General features: G+C 40.0%; 2 protein-coding genes across 3 annotated transcripts; both read left to right on the top strand.

Moving 5' to 3' along the window:
* The first annotated feature begins 464 nt into the window (after positions 1-464).
* LOC115740549 lies at positions 465-4288 on the top strand. Its single transcript, XM_030674047.2, has 3 exons — positions 465-612; positions 2208-2410; positions 3605-4288. Exons 1-3 carry the CDS (start codon positions 517-519, stop codon positions 3942-3944), a joined length of 639 nt encoding a protein of 212 aa, XP_030529907.1. The 5' UTR covers positions 465-516; the 3' UTR covers positions 3945-4288.
* Positions 4289-4967: 679 nt separating this feature from the next.
* LOC115740519 (altered inheritance rate of mitochondria protein 25) lies at positions 4968-13172 on the top strand. 2 transcript variants are annotated; one of them, XM_030674013.2, is made up of 13 exons: positions 4968-5097; positions 5311-5898; positions 6219-6262; positions 6452-6512; positions 7758-7799; positions 7897-7941; positions 9123-9188; positions 9296-9352; positions 9447-9508; positions 10868-10988; positions 12309-12386; positions 12473-12579; positions 12681-13172. In XM_030674013.2, exons 2-13 carry the CDS (start codon positions 5329-5331, stop codon positions 12709-12711), a joined length of 1284 nt encoding a protein of 427 aa, XP_030529873.1. In that variant the 5' UTR covers positions 4968-5097; positions 5311-5328; the 3' UTR covers positions 12712-13172. The 2 variants fall into 2 exon arrangements, with proteins under 2 accessions (XP_030529873.1, XP_030529884.1); XM_030674024.2 differs by lacking the exon at positions 6219-6262 and having other exon boundaries at positions 6426-6512.
* Positions 13173-13387: the final 215 nt, after the last annotated feature.

Here is a 13387-nt window from a genome sequence, read left to right as displayed (position 1 = left end):
ATTGAAGCAAAGGGACCATCGACATTTCTGTGTCTGAATAAAACAAAAGGCAAGGTTTATTTTTTGGTCGGAAAATCAAAAAGCTAGTTGGGAGGCACCATTTTGAGCTATGTGGGGTTCGAAGATAGATAGAGAAGAAACTGTCACCTTCATATCCTTGCGCCATCGACGCTACCTTAAAATTACGCACCTTGTGCAACTGGGATCTTTATCTTTGAACGCCTCCGGTCACCATAAAAAAAGAAAAGAAAAGGGAAGACCAATCCATCTGGTTTTTAACTCGTGAGCTATACAAATCAGCAGCTTTAAACTTGTTAAAGAAAGGGAGTAACTTGCTTAGGAGCTTTCGCCTCTCTCTCTCTCTCTCTCCTCTGGGTGTGTCTTCCCTTGTTCTCCTCTCTAAACAGGTGAAGAACAGAGTAGCTGTATTAGCTTTGACTCTCGGTGATCTGTGGGAGCTGAGGTTTTTCTAAAGAAGAGAGAGAGAGAGAGAGAGAGTGAGAGAGAGAGAGAGAGATGGATAGGAAGGGTCTGGTGATATGTGGTGTTGTGGGGTTCTTTGGGCTGCTTTCAGCTGCTACAGCTTTCGCTGCTGAGGCCACCAGGATAAAGGTAAAAGCCCGCGTTTTGAATGAGAAATATGTGATGGATTGCGGGGTTTGCATTTCCTTTTGTTCATTCCTCTTGAATCCCCTGGTTGACATTGCCAAGAAACGTTTCCTCTCATATGCTTTTGCCTTCGGGTTGTTTAGGAAACATCTGTTCTCCGAGCCGTGAGCTTGTGTTAGATATTTGAGTTTCCAGCTTTCAGTTGGAGTCCCTCTATTCCCGGCGCAATTCTTTCTCTCGCTCTCTGATTTTTTGTCGCTCTTGTGTTGGCCCCCGGGAACTGGGTATGGATTGTTGATTTGTGTCTTTGCGCTATCTTTTGAGTGATTGGAGTTTGTGTTCGACATTGTATGCCCTATTAGAATTTCTTTTTACTGAAAGATTGCTCAGTGGAAACATGCTATCTCGTTCTTGCCGAGGTGCTTAGTAGAAGTCTTATATTTTGTATCAATTTCTTGCCGGTGCAAACTCTATAGCCAGGAGTGACTTGCTTTTGAATTCCATTTGCATTTCTCCGAGGTGCGGCTGATTACCTTAAACATTTTGCTGGGTCCAGTTTCTACATATGGCTTGACGTGGATTGCTTAGTTATACACTGGGAAGTGAACTGCTAAATGTACAAATTATGTCTGGGCTGCGTCAGGGATCGGGACTTCGGTGGGATCTAATCCACCACAGACACAAAATGGTTAAGCCTTCCCACTTTAGTTCTGATCGACCCTCTGATGGTTATGTTAGCGAACAAAATGGTTAAAGCCATCTCAGTTAGTTAGGAGATAGATACACTTGGGAATGTTTTCATGGTTTGACTGGGATTGGTAAGGGGCTACTCAGGGAAAGTTTACTTGTGTCACTTCCTGGGAGCCCATCTGAGTGCCCTTGAAGGTCTATAATTGCATTCTGCTTCATTGCTATATTGTGGCAAGATGGATTGCTTTTCAGCAGTAAATAGTCTGGTGTTCAATTGGCACCCTAGCAGCCCATCTGTATTTTAGGTTGAAGAGAGTACATGCATGCAAATGTATTGTTTCGTGATAGTGGATGGAGAATCAAGGTAAAAGAGAGCAAGTAAGTCCGAGGATTCATATACAGAATGTCACTCAAAATATTGGAAATCGCTCCCACTTCCTAGATGGTTTCTATTTCATTGGATGTGTCCTTTCGCTATGTAACTTGACAGATTCAATCCTTTAGAGAGCTTGAGCATTTTATGACCAGTTTCCTTAGAAATATGCCAATTCCTTTTACGTTTTACTGTATTCAGTAGGATTAAATTGTCATATAAGGAATCCTGTTGGTGGTCCTGTGAATAGGTGATTCCACTTGTTGTAATCACTTGTTGGAATTTATCATAATGTCTGAGATTAGGTCCCAGTGCTCTCAGGTAAAGTCCTAGTTTTTTGCTTTATCTCGGTGGATTGTTTTGGTCTACTCTGGATATTTGCCAACGCTGAATCATATAAATCTTGTGCGTGGTTTCACTAGTTGATATTGTTCTCTCACCTCATGGCTAAATGTGACACTTTCCTAATACGTAGTTGAAGATGTTATTCTTTTTGTCATGTGTATAATCGGGGATTACCTTTTGAGACTTGTAGGCTTCTGAAGTGCAGTTGATAAGTACTACACAGTGTGAATACCCACGCAGTCCTGCTCTGGCTCTTGGTTTAATATCTGTGCTAGCTCTCATGATTGCTCAAGTGATCATTAACGTGGCAACTGGGTGCATTTGCTGCAGAAGAAACCCTCATCCATCGAACTCTAGTGGGACAATTGCAGTTATCTGCTTTGTTGTTTCCTGGTAAAAACTTTAACCACACCTTTGGCATCTAAATGTGGTTAAAATACAATGTCTGGTTTGTAATGTTCATGTACATTTGGCCTTTTTATTGAGCGATGGTGTCTGGAATATGTGCATGCGCTGAATGGTAGGCAGCATATTTGGATGTGTTGGAATAAATAAATATTAAACTACGCCTTCTTCTAACAGCTTAAGCTTTTATAGCAGTTGATTGTGGTCCCATAAAGTCTTTCATGATATCAGAGTAGGAGGTCCTGAGTTTAAATTTTTTCAGGCCCTTATTTGCCTCCCCAATGAATATTTTCACGCTTAGTAAATATTAAATCACGCGTGAGGGGGAGTGTTAGAATAAATAAATATTCTTTTAGAGCAGTTGGTCGTGGTCCCATAAAATCTTTCAGGATGGAAAATGCAGCTAGTAATCTAGACCCTATCAATTTCTTCTTTTCTGTTTATTTTTCATTTTTTCTTTCTTAAGAATACGGCTACTCCTCCTCCGTATTGCTATGTGTACTTACATTGTCATTTTACCCATTCATCAGGGTCTTTTTTTCACTTTGGTCTGGTTAAGTTTGTAAGACTCGTAGTTATTCTATGACAGATGAAAGGATAAAAAACTAACTAGCAACAACCTTGTCTAAATTTCGTTGAATTTCGAGCTTCTTCCCATTGAACAATTTTGTATAACCTCTGGTTTACTGAAGGCATTGGTGGATGACAATCAATCGGATGATGCTGAAGAAGGGTGAAAATAATGATAAGCAATCAAATACCAGCACCTATCTTGCATTGCTGCACTGCTTTGATTGGATCATGGTCCATGTGGAGGATTGAACTGGATTTTCTTGTTTGTCAATAGCATAAATGTACATGGAAAAGGATTTCTTTGATTGACGGATGTTGACTCATCTAAAGAATGCAGAATTACGGTTTAGCAGAGCCGTCAACAATGCCTTTGATGGATGGAGTGGCGGAGTTAATTGAAGAACTATAATAGAGAAGAGTTTTGGTGGGCAGTTCTGACATGAGCGTACTTATTAATGAGGTTAAGGATTGCACTGTGCAGTTATACAAATGTAGAGCTAATTGGAGATGAATTTTATGCATAATATGTGATGTTACTGCAGTTCTGAGTATAAACTGTTCGCCCACAGTCCTATGCACGTTTACTGTCTACTATCCTCAACCATGCAGGTTCACATTCGTCATCGCGTTCTTCTTGTTGCTAGCAGCGGCTGCGCTAAACGACCGGCATGGTGGGGAGAACATGTACTTCGGGTACTATTATTGTTATGTGGTGAAACCCGGTGTGTTTGCAGGCGGTGCCCTCTTGTCCCTTGCTACGGTTGCCCTTGGAATGGTCTCATATCTCACCTTGAATTCAGCCAAAAACAACACAGACCAAGCCTGTGGCGGCGCGCCTGTGCCTAATCAAGGAGGCGTGGCTATGGGACATCCGCAATTCCCTCTTCAAACTGTGGCAGATCCTGTTTTTGTACACGAAGACACCTACATGAGACGGCAGTTCACATGATGTGTATGTGAAGATCATGCCCACCATCGTCACAAGAAGTTTAGCTTCGCAATCTGCTTCAAAGACCGTTTTTATTATGTGTAATGTTGGCTGTCGAGGACGATCCTTCGTCCTCTCTTTTAAGTTTCTGTTTGAGAAGGAAACGGTATACCGGTTTTAGGCCTAATTGCATGTGTAAAAAATTTAGCGCGTCAGACATTTTCTTGATAGCGGATTAGAGGGTTCGAGTGTAGCGATACGTGATGTATCTGGATGTGATTATGTGCTCGCACTTCCATTTTGTTGCGACTTGTACTAAGATACTGAAGCATTGCAAGGAAATGGAGCTGAGTGATTCTCAAATAGTCAAGTGAATGCAAAGTTATGTTCTGAATTCTTGGGGGTGTTACAAACTTAGATCTCTCTATTATTTACAGCTACAACAACTTAACTTTTGCAATATGGTCGATATCTTTTCAGTTTTCCCACACACGTATTAATAATTTCGACATGATCAGTGAATTTCGATAGAAAAGAAGAATAAGCTTTTGATATATGGCTTAATAACTTTTCATAGGGGAGAAAGAAGCAACAAATCACGTAATTGTTACTTAGCATTTCCTTTCACTTTCAGGATAATAAACGAGTTACTTTCGATCAATTGAGGGATTAATAATTTTTTGATATTATAAAAACTTGACAAGTTTTAGAACTTTCGAAAATTTTTAACATTTTTCACGAAAATGTAATTGAATCTTAAAACTTTCAAGAAGTGCAGTTAAATCCTAAAACTTGTTACAAAAATGCGATTGAGTTTTAAAATTTTCAAAAAGTATAATTAAGGCCTTTCATTGATTCTGTCCAACTTAAGAAATGAAAAATGCTAATAAATGTTACAGTTTGATTACATCAATTTAATTACACCAACCAACCTGATAAGTTTTAAAATTTGATTATGTTTTTTTGAAAGATTTAGCATTCGATTGCTCCGGAATTTTTTTTGATGAGTTTTAGGAATTTTAGTAGTTGAAAAGGTGGGGAGTGATTGATGACTTCTCAAAGACGAAGAGGAAGGGCAAGAGTCTGTCGGTCTCTCTCCGTCAGACGAGGGCACACACGCAAGAGAAGGGGTGCCGTTGTCTGAACGAGACGATCATCGAAGAGAACTCGGAAGGTAACCGACATTTTGACGACGAATTTGCTCGTCTCTTTCTCTTTGATCCATCGTTCTCGTGCCAGTTCGAGCCATGGTTTTGGGTTTTCGATCAGTCGCTTTGCACGTTCTACTTATCTCTTGCACTGATTCAATGCAGACCCCTCTCCCTATTCTAAATGCCCTGCCCTTGCATGAATGATCTCACCCGACACGAAATTTGTGCTTGCGCAGGCTGTCTGGGACTGTTGTATGGTCGATATGGGTCGTCATAAGTTGTTTGCTATGCTTAATACGGGCATTGGGATGAGACTGAAGTATGGGAGTGGGATTCATCAATCTCGTCTCGTCACTGAAAGGTTTCTGGTCCGTCATTTGTGTCAACTTCGAAGTGGGTGCGTAATTGGCGCCCACGAACTGCACCGAGATGTCTCTGGTGAATATCCAAAATCTCTCGACTTAGCTAGAAATGTGTCGGGAGGATTCACCGTGACTCGTGGGTTACAAGCTAGTTTTCTCTCTTTTGGACGGAACATCAGTACCTCATCTCACCAGGTTAGAGGAACTCCTTTGGATGAATCCCTAGTGGATAGAGATTTCTTCGCACAGCAATGGGTAGCTGATAAGAAAAAAATGAAAAACCTTAAAGACAAAGGAAGAGCAAGATTGGTGAAGCGTGAGAGTCATGGTCAAGTAGCTGATCGGCATTCATCTGAAAGATTATCGGGTGATAAAGAATCAGGCTCTGGTGGAATGGTTCTGAAGCAACCACCTACTAGCCAATCTGTTACTGGCTATCTGAAACCTGCATCACCAGAGGAGGTGAAGTCCGGTCATTATTTGCTATGTCATCGATTTGTCTTGCTAACCTTAGGTCCTGAGTGTTTGAATTCCCATTTTACGACCATATCGTTGCATCATGTAGACTCATTGTCCGTGCTTTCTCTATGGTGAACTTTTGACCATTTGAAGCATCTATCTCTCCTTGTTTCTGTTGAGTGCCTGTGCATGAAGACATGCATGTGGTACCATATGGCCTTAGTAAAGAGACCCCACTAGGCAGACCAGGAAGGACAACATAGTTAAATCATGCCTGTTTACCTATCCCTCATGTGGGCTTATGGTGCTGCTAAACTATGCAGTGTTGCGTTACTTACTCAAGATTAAAAGGAAAATGGCTTCATATGTCAGTCCTTCTTTTGGTTGGCCAACATATGCATCCTTGTATGTCATTGGGTAGTGCCACAACTCTTTTCCCTTATGTGCGCTAGATTTCGGCTACTAAAGTTTTTTCTTCTCTAAGTCCAGAGAAATTTGGAAATGACTTGATGTTATATTTGAATTTTTAGGCCTATGTTGCACCTCTTCTTGCCAGGTCCAATTTGCTGATTACAAGGGATATAGAGTGGGCCAACCTTGTATTCGGTTTTGAGCAGGTTCTTTCTTTAAATCAATCTCTTTTCCCCTTATCCCAGCCTTATCTGGCTTGGAACAATTATAACAGAGTGGTTAGTTGCATGTTATTCACTTTGTAAAGTAAGTAGACTCAATATTATTTCTCAGGAAATTGAGAAGAATTTACCAGTTTTTTCTCATTTTATTGCTTGGACAGGTCATAGACTTTCACATCCTAGAATAGGATGCCAACATTTTAGAAGTATAAATTGTTTTTGGCAACAAATTGTGTATGATATTGCTTGATGTTTCAGTTGACAAAGTGATCAGAATCTGCCATCAATTTGGCAACTGATGGACTGCGTCGACTATCAACATTATGTAACGAGAGTGTCTACAATTGGGCACCCACTAGCTAAGCTTCTCCAGGCATCATTACCTGACCTGTATATTTTGTAGGCTACTTTTGCAGTGCCTCCGCTTCCGTTACTATTGACATGTCTTGACCATCATTATAGTTCACTGAGCTACTTAAAAAATATATATTACAGGCATAAAAATTGTCAGGGGATTTGAGCTCCGAATGGTGTGTAGTGTGTCATTTTTAATATGTCCTTTCCTTAGTTTTATAGTCCAAATGGAGGAAATGGAGCATGGATGCTTTTATGATGCTGCATCCTAACACAGATGTATATCATATTGAGATCCTGTCTGATGCTTGTTACATGGTGAATAGCAATTTCTGCACTACCACAGCTAATTCTTTGTGATGTTTATTGTAGAGCACTGACTTTTTCTTGATAAGTTCTAGTAAATTGTTTCTCGAAGGCTGTTTGGCCTTTATTTGTTTGAAATTGCACTTTGAACTATGTTAGCATTTTGAGGAGACAACTAAGTTTGTTATAACCAACATAAGTTCATTGCCATGGGCAAATATTTGAGAGATCGTGATGGGTAGTTCCCCTTATTATTGGTGGATGATTGGCTGTATTCTGGTGATTGAAGTTTTTCACCAATTTGTCTAGTTCTGTGTCATTGATATGTAGATGGGCAATTGTCTATTTGCTTGTCTTCTTTGCTATGTCCATATTTTGTTTATGGATTTGGGATGATAACGCCGACCCCAACTAGTTTGGGATAAAAATGATGTTGATGTTGATTTGGGATGATAAGTTTAATATTGACCTGTGATGTTGTTGCCTTGTCGGATCTTAGCAAACTTTAGTCCTTACTGTCAAAGTTCGGCTTTGTGTCCTTAATCTTCGTTGGTTTGTCCAAAACTGCAGGAGAATCGATATGCGATTGTGGATGTTTGTTACCCTCAGTCGGTGAGTGGCCATCTCATTGGGAGTCGATATTATTTACTTTAAGTTGTGCATGGAACTTTAATTTTAACAACATCTTTTTCATTTTAATTTACTTTAGCCTGTAGGTTTTATACGCGAACAAAGCAACATCCTTGCCAGACAGGTACATACATTGTCCACCGAGTAGAAAAGCCTTTTTTCCTTTGGAATAGTTGATTGGGCATATAGTACTTCCCACTTACATACACAGCTCTCATGTTGAACTTTTGCAATATATAGTTCCTAAATTTCAAGCATCAAGCCTTATTTATTCTTATATTGTTGCGACTAATGTCACAATGAATTTTAGATTGAACTAGAAGGAAGGAACTTGGAGTTGTGAAAGGACCAAGGATGTGTGAAATGGCCAATTATTGTTGGGCAATCTCTTATTTACCATTTCTAGAGAGAGTAAATGATCGGCAATTTGTATGTTTTATTGCCAATTTCCAAAGCCCATTAATAAACGCAAGAACAATCAAAGGAGCATGGATTAACTTTGGTGAACTCGAATGCAACATCAAGCAGTCTCTCTCCCTCTCCCTCTCCCTCTCCCTCTCTCTTCCTCTCTCTCTCTATAACATGTTTGCGCTCGCCCGAACATGAAGATGCCAGTGTCTCTTGGATCCTTGGCAAAACAGGACCACCACTAGGCCAAATCGTTGTTCCCAAGAGTTCCACTTTGTCAGTATAAGTCGCATGCTGACAATTGGAATGGGTGGAGTCAGGTCATGCACAGATATATGTAGTGGATTCGCGGCATAATTGAGGATGCTCCTTATTATGACAAGCATCCCATTGGTTGTTGTAGTCGTTAATTTGACATGATGTGGCAGATCATGGTCTTGTAATTGCTGTACCCATGGTGTCGTCAGATCATAAGTTGGGCTTTGTATGGTTTAGTGAATTCTGGTAGCTAAGGGGAACATGGTAACCCCTAAAACAGCTCAAGTTGACCAAGGCCCAGTAAAACTTAAGTACCATGGAATACTCTACACTTATTTGAGTATGACCTATGCAACCCCGTACCAGGGTATCATCTCTCTCACCCTGCATGTTGGTAGTTCAGCAACAGTGTGGATGCTATCCTAGAAGATTCAAAATGTTCTGGCTGTGCTGCTAATGGATTTATAGCCCAAGGCTGTTCCTGTTGAACTTTCATTTGATTGTAATAATCAGCATATTAGGATTGTTGGGCCTGGAACTGCTGAATCCGTAAGGCTTCGCCTTGTTTGCTTTTGCGATTGTTTCATACTCAACTATTAGTGGTACAACTGGACTAACATTGTTCATGCTTTTTATCAGTTGCTTCGCACAAGGCGCCCTTTTGTTGCATACATAACCGATGCCATGGGTAAAGAGCTCTTCAGGGTAGGATACATCCTTTATACGCTGTAAAAATCATACCAGTCTGCTTGTTATATAGTTCTCATATCATAAGTTGCAGATGTTTGATGGCTTGTGCTTATCATGCTCAGGTCCGCCGGCCTTTCTGGTGGATTACCAGCTCCATTTATGCAGAGGTTAACGGCAAGGTATATCAGTCACACAGAGGTTGACCTTAAGTATTACAGAGCTTGTGCAATAATTATTGTGTCTTCCGAAACATGCATGAATTCAAATTTCTAGGAAGTTGGCGTGGTTCACAGACGATGGCATCTATGGAAGAGGGTGTATGATTTGTATCTGGGGTAAGATTAGCTGCTCCTTTATGTGGTTCCTTTTTCTTATAAATTGCTAGTCACATGGGCCTGCAAGCCATATCTCCTTCCATGATCTTATTCAATCTGTACTATCTGACTTTGGGAAGAAATGGCTTGTCCTTTGTGCATTACGGACCTTCAATTTCTTCTGATTAACTTCTTTGGCGGGGCTGGTGGTGCCCATGCTCAGGAAAAAAACATTGTAAACTGGAATTTTAGATCGAAATTATTTGTCTCAGCCCTCGAAATCCATGGTGCTTAGCCTTTGTGTCCACAGCCGGAGGCAGACCAGGGGGCGCTGGCAGGTTTGTCACCCCCCGTGCCTAGGTGCTTGGTCGAATTTTAGTAAATTCTAGAATTTAACAAGTATTTTCCACCTTGCCTCCCTTGACGTCTGCCATTGGTCGCAACAATGGGAGGCGCACCTGTGGTTTGGTTTGGTCAAGATTTTTATTTTAACCAAACTAATTGTTTAAAAAAATCATAGCCAAAACTCAAACCATTTCCATGAAGTCACATCGCAGACCAAACTGATACCTTCTGTTTTCGTTTTGGTCCAGTTTCAAATATTTAAACATGACTTCCACTATCACCATGAGATTCGACATTCATCAGCCATTGAAAGAATAAGATACATCATGTTAGACCCTCAAACTGAATTAATTATCTATAATCAATGACAATGAGGAACATAGTGTTTATACGAATAAACATTTATAACAAGGCGGAAGGCCAACTTGAATGTGAAAAGAAATCTTTTTAAATTCAAAAAAGTATATAAAAAAACATTGTTTGTGACGTGAAATCAAAATGGCTTTGCTTGAGAATCACTTGCATGGAAAAAAATCAAAATGCCATCAGATTATCCTTTGCAAAGATGTCAAACCAAATTCTAAATCAATTTATCGATTTCCTATTTTGAAATTTAAGCCCACCAAAATCTGAATGAATTTATCTGACTTCCTATTTTGCGATTTAATAGTAAGCCCATAAACCATTAAGCCAAAGGAGTCGGTTTGGTTCAGTTTTGTGTAGTGATTTCCAGTTATTCTTGAAGACCCCTAGTTATAAGGACTCTGATGGCCTCAAGGCTTCTTAAGTCTCTCAGTTCTTGAATGGTCATGTTGTTCAGTGTCGTCAAATATGCTCTTAGCTTTGCTTGCATTCTATTTTGTCTTGTTATATAAGGTACCATAGGTATCCGTTCCACCAGATGGTTATCTTTTATAGATTATCTATGGCAATAACTCTATCACTCATATATCGTATGTCATGACTACCTGCTAGACATCTTCATGTTTGCTATGTGCTATCTTTAACTTTGGAGTTTATCATAATTCTTCGTAGGAACAAGCAATTTGCAGTGGTGGAAAATCCTGGCTTTTGGAATTGGACATTTACTTTGAAGGACATAGAGGGCAAAGTATTGGCTCAAATAGATCGTGATTGGAGGGGTTTCGGTTTCGAGGTTTGTTTTTTCTTTTCCATTCATTTCTGAACATTAAGCTGTTGATCTTTTGGACTAGATTTCTGTTTCTTTCCCAATTATTAAATGATTACCTATGTCAATGGCCGGGTGTACATTTTAGTCCTTCAACTTTTCTTCGTGTAGTTTATGACCTTTAACTTTTGTGCTGTTATAGGACAACTGTCAGATTTCTCTTAGTAAACAGATGGAAAGGAGACTCAGCACTTCACCTTAGGAAAGTCCATTGTTGCAAAACCTCTCTCTAGATTCGAGGGAGGGAGGGAGGGAGGGGTTCACTACTGAAAAACATCTAATGGTCTTTTTTCATAAAAATCCAGAACGAAGGTGTAATTAACCCAATGTCAAAATATTATTCTTAGGAAACAAAGGTCTTCAGAAGAAAATTGTTATGTTATAGAGGCTTGTTGTCCTTAGTCTATCTGTGGTTCCTTCAATTGTGTCAATTACGCTTGTTAGCAGGAAGCTCTGGTGTTGAAGAGGTGTAAGTGTAGTAATTGATATGGGGTCGACATGCTTAGGCAATGTAATTATTGCATATGTGGAAGTGATGTCGGTGAGACATTTTGTGGAAGGAAAAGTATTGGTTTGGTGCAATCAATTGCTTTCAGTGCAGTAGGATCGAAGCAGTCCTCAGAAGAGTTCTTTTTCAGAACATAAAGCTTTTATGTGGCTTTGTGTATGGATCTTTAGCTGATTGGTTTGTCGATTGTCCCCTGCACCCTTCCAGTTATCTGTATTGTAGAGGAAGTTTGATGCAGACAGTGCTCCTTCCATTTTCACATAAAATTTTGGGCCTTGGGCCTGCTTGTCCTTGCACATTCCTGAGTTTTGATCTCTGCCATACTCGTAGTTATGCCCATATATTTGAGCATTCCCGTGACTTTTCTGTGATATGGACCTTTATTCTTCTTAATTAGTAATTGTTGTCTGAAGGTTCTCTTTCTATAGTGTAATTTCGGCTGAAATGTTAGAAATATTAGATTGATATAAATTGGTCGTGCTGACAGTTGCAGCATGCTCACTGTAAGACATTTTATGGAAAATTTTTGTGTGAATGTTCTCGTTTTGTGGCTATAAGTGTGCAAAATCTGGTAATTTCACAAATCATGACTTTGCAATAGACAATATTTGCCTCAAAACACATTAGATGTAGCTCGTGAGTGCCACTAACAAAATTCTTCTAAATTTAGTTACATTACTGATTGATGGATCCAAGTAACCCATGCGGCAATTTTAAATAATATGGCTGATGCGTTTGTATTTCCATTACTGACAATTTAATGCATTTACACTCTCCAGATCTTTACTGATGCTGGTCAGTATGTCATCCGCTTTGGAAGTTCTGATCCTATCTCCAAGACCGGCCCAGCTAGTGTGGTAAAGATCACACACCAGATTAATGGAACGTAATTCATCATCTGTGCTCAGATCTTTCCTGATCTTTATCTACTTCTTTCTGGCAGGTAGAGGAGCTGGAAGTTGACCGGCCTTTGACCATCTCAGAAAGAGCCGTGGCACTTGCTCTTGCTATTTCACTGGATAATGATTATTTCTCTAGGCATGGTGGATGGTAATTGCTCTTCCCATACACTTCCATGTTTATGCGAGGACCCCTTGTGACTCTTCGTGCATATATAATACATCTGATAACAATTTTTTTCCCATTGTCAGGGCAATTCCTCTTGTTGTTGTTGGGGAGTAAAATAGTGTCCGCACGGAAGCTCACATTACATTAGTTTTTCTGCACATGGATTACTTGGGGGTGACGATGCAACTTGTAAGCTCTTAGATGCGTATGCCCAGTCTGTAGGAAAGTTTAGGGAGAACAAAGAATGAGTCTCGTGTTTGATCTTAAACAGATGCGATCATATGCGAGAACAGTTAAAAGGAGGATCATGCAACTGAAAGTCAAGCCTCTGGAGAAAATGCGCAGAGAGAGAGAGAGATGGTTGGGAGCGTGAGCAAGCTCTCAAATCTTAGATTGCGGGCAGCGAACGTGACCGTTACCGTTTTAATACCAATGCAAGCTCGTAAATTAAAATTGAGAAGCTCCAGGGTCCAGATCCATGTCATCTTGCAAGCAGATTGTGTTCATCTAAGACTTTGCGAGACATTTTCTGAAGCATGTTCTGAGTTTGGTCTTTGAACTCCAAATATATGTACGACTTAAACGCAGAAAGGACATCACTTTCGCATTGTTCAGGCTTTAGAAGACAAGCGCGCAGTTTTAGAAGGAGACTGCATTTCCTCATTGCGACCTTTCAACAACTCAAGTGAACAAAGAAAGGGTTAAAAACAAAAAGAAGAGAGCACTCCCCCACTAAGTTGAACCACATAAGCTTGCGGTTTATGCTTTTATGATAACAGAAAATTAGAAC

The sequence above is a fragment of the Rhodamnia argentea genome, chromosome 7 (assembly GCF_020921035.1).
Source record: "Rhodamnia argentea isolate NSW1041297 chromosome 7, ASM2092103v1, whole genome shotgun sequence".
Classification (NCBI taxonomy): Eukaryota; Viridiplantae; Streptophyta; class Magnoliopsida; order Myrtales; family Myrtaceae; genus Rhodamnia; species Rhodamnia argentea.
The sequence above is the reverse complement of the archived record's forward strand: the minus strand, read 5'-3'. Positions and strand labels throughout refer to the sequence as shown.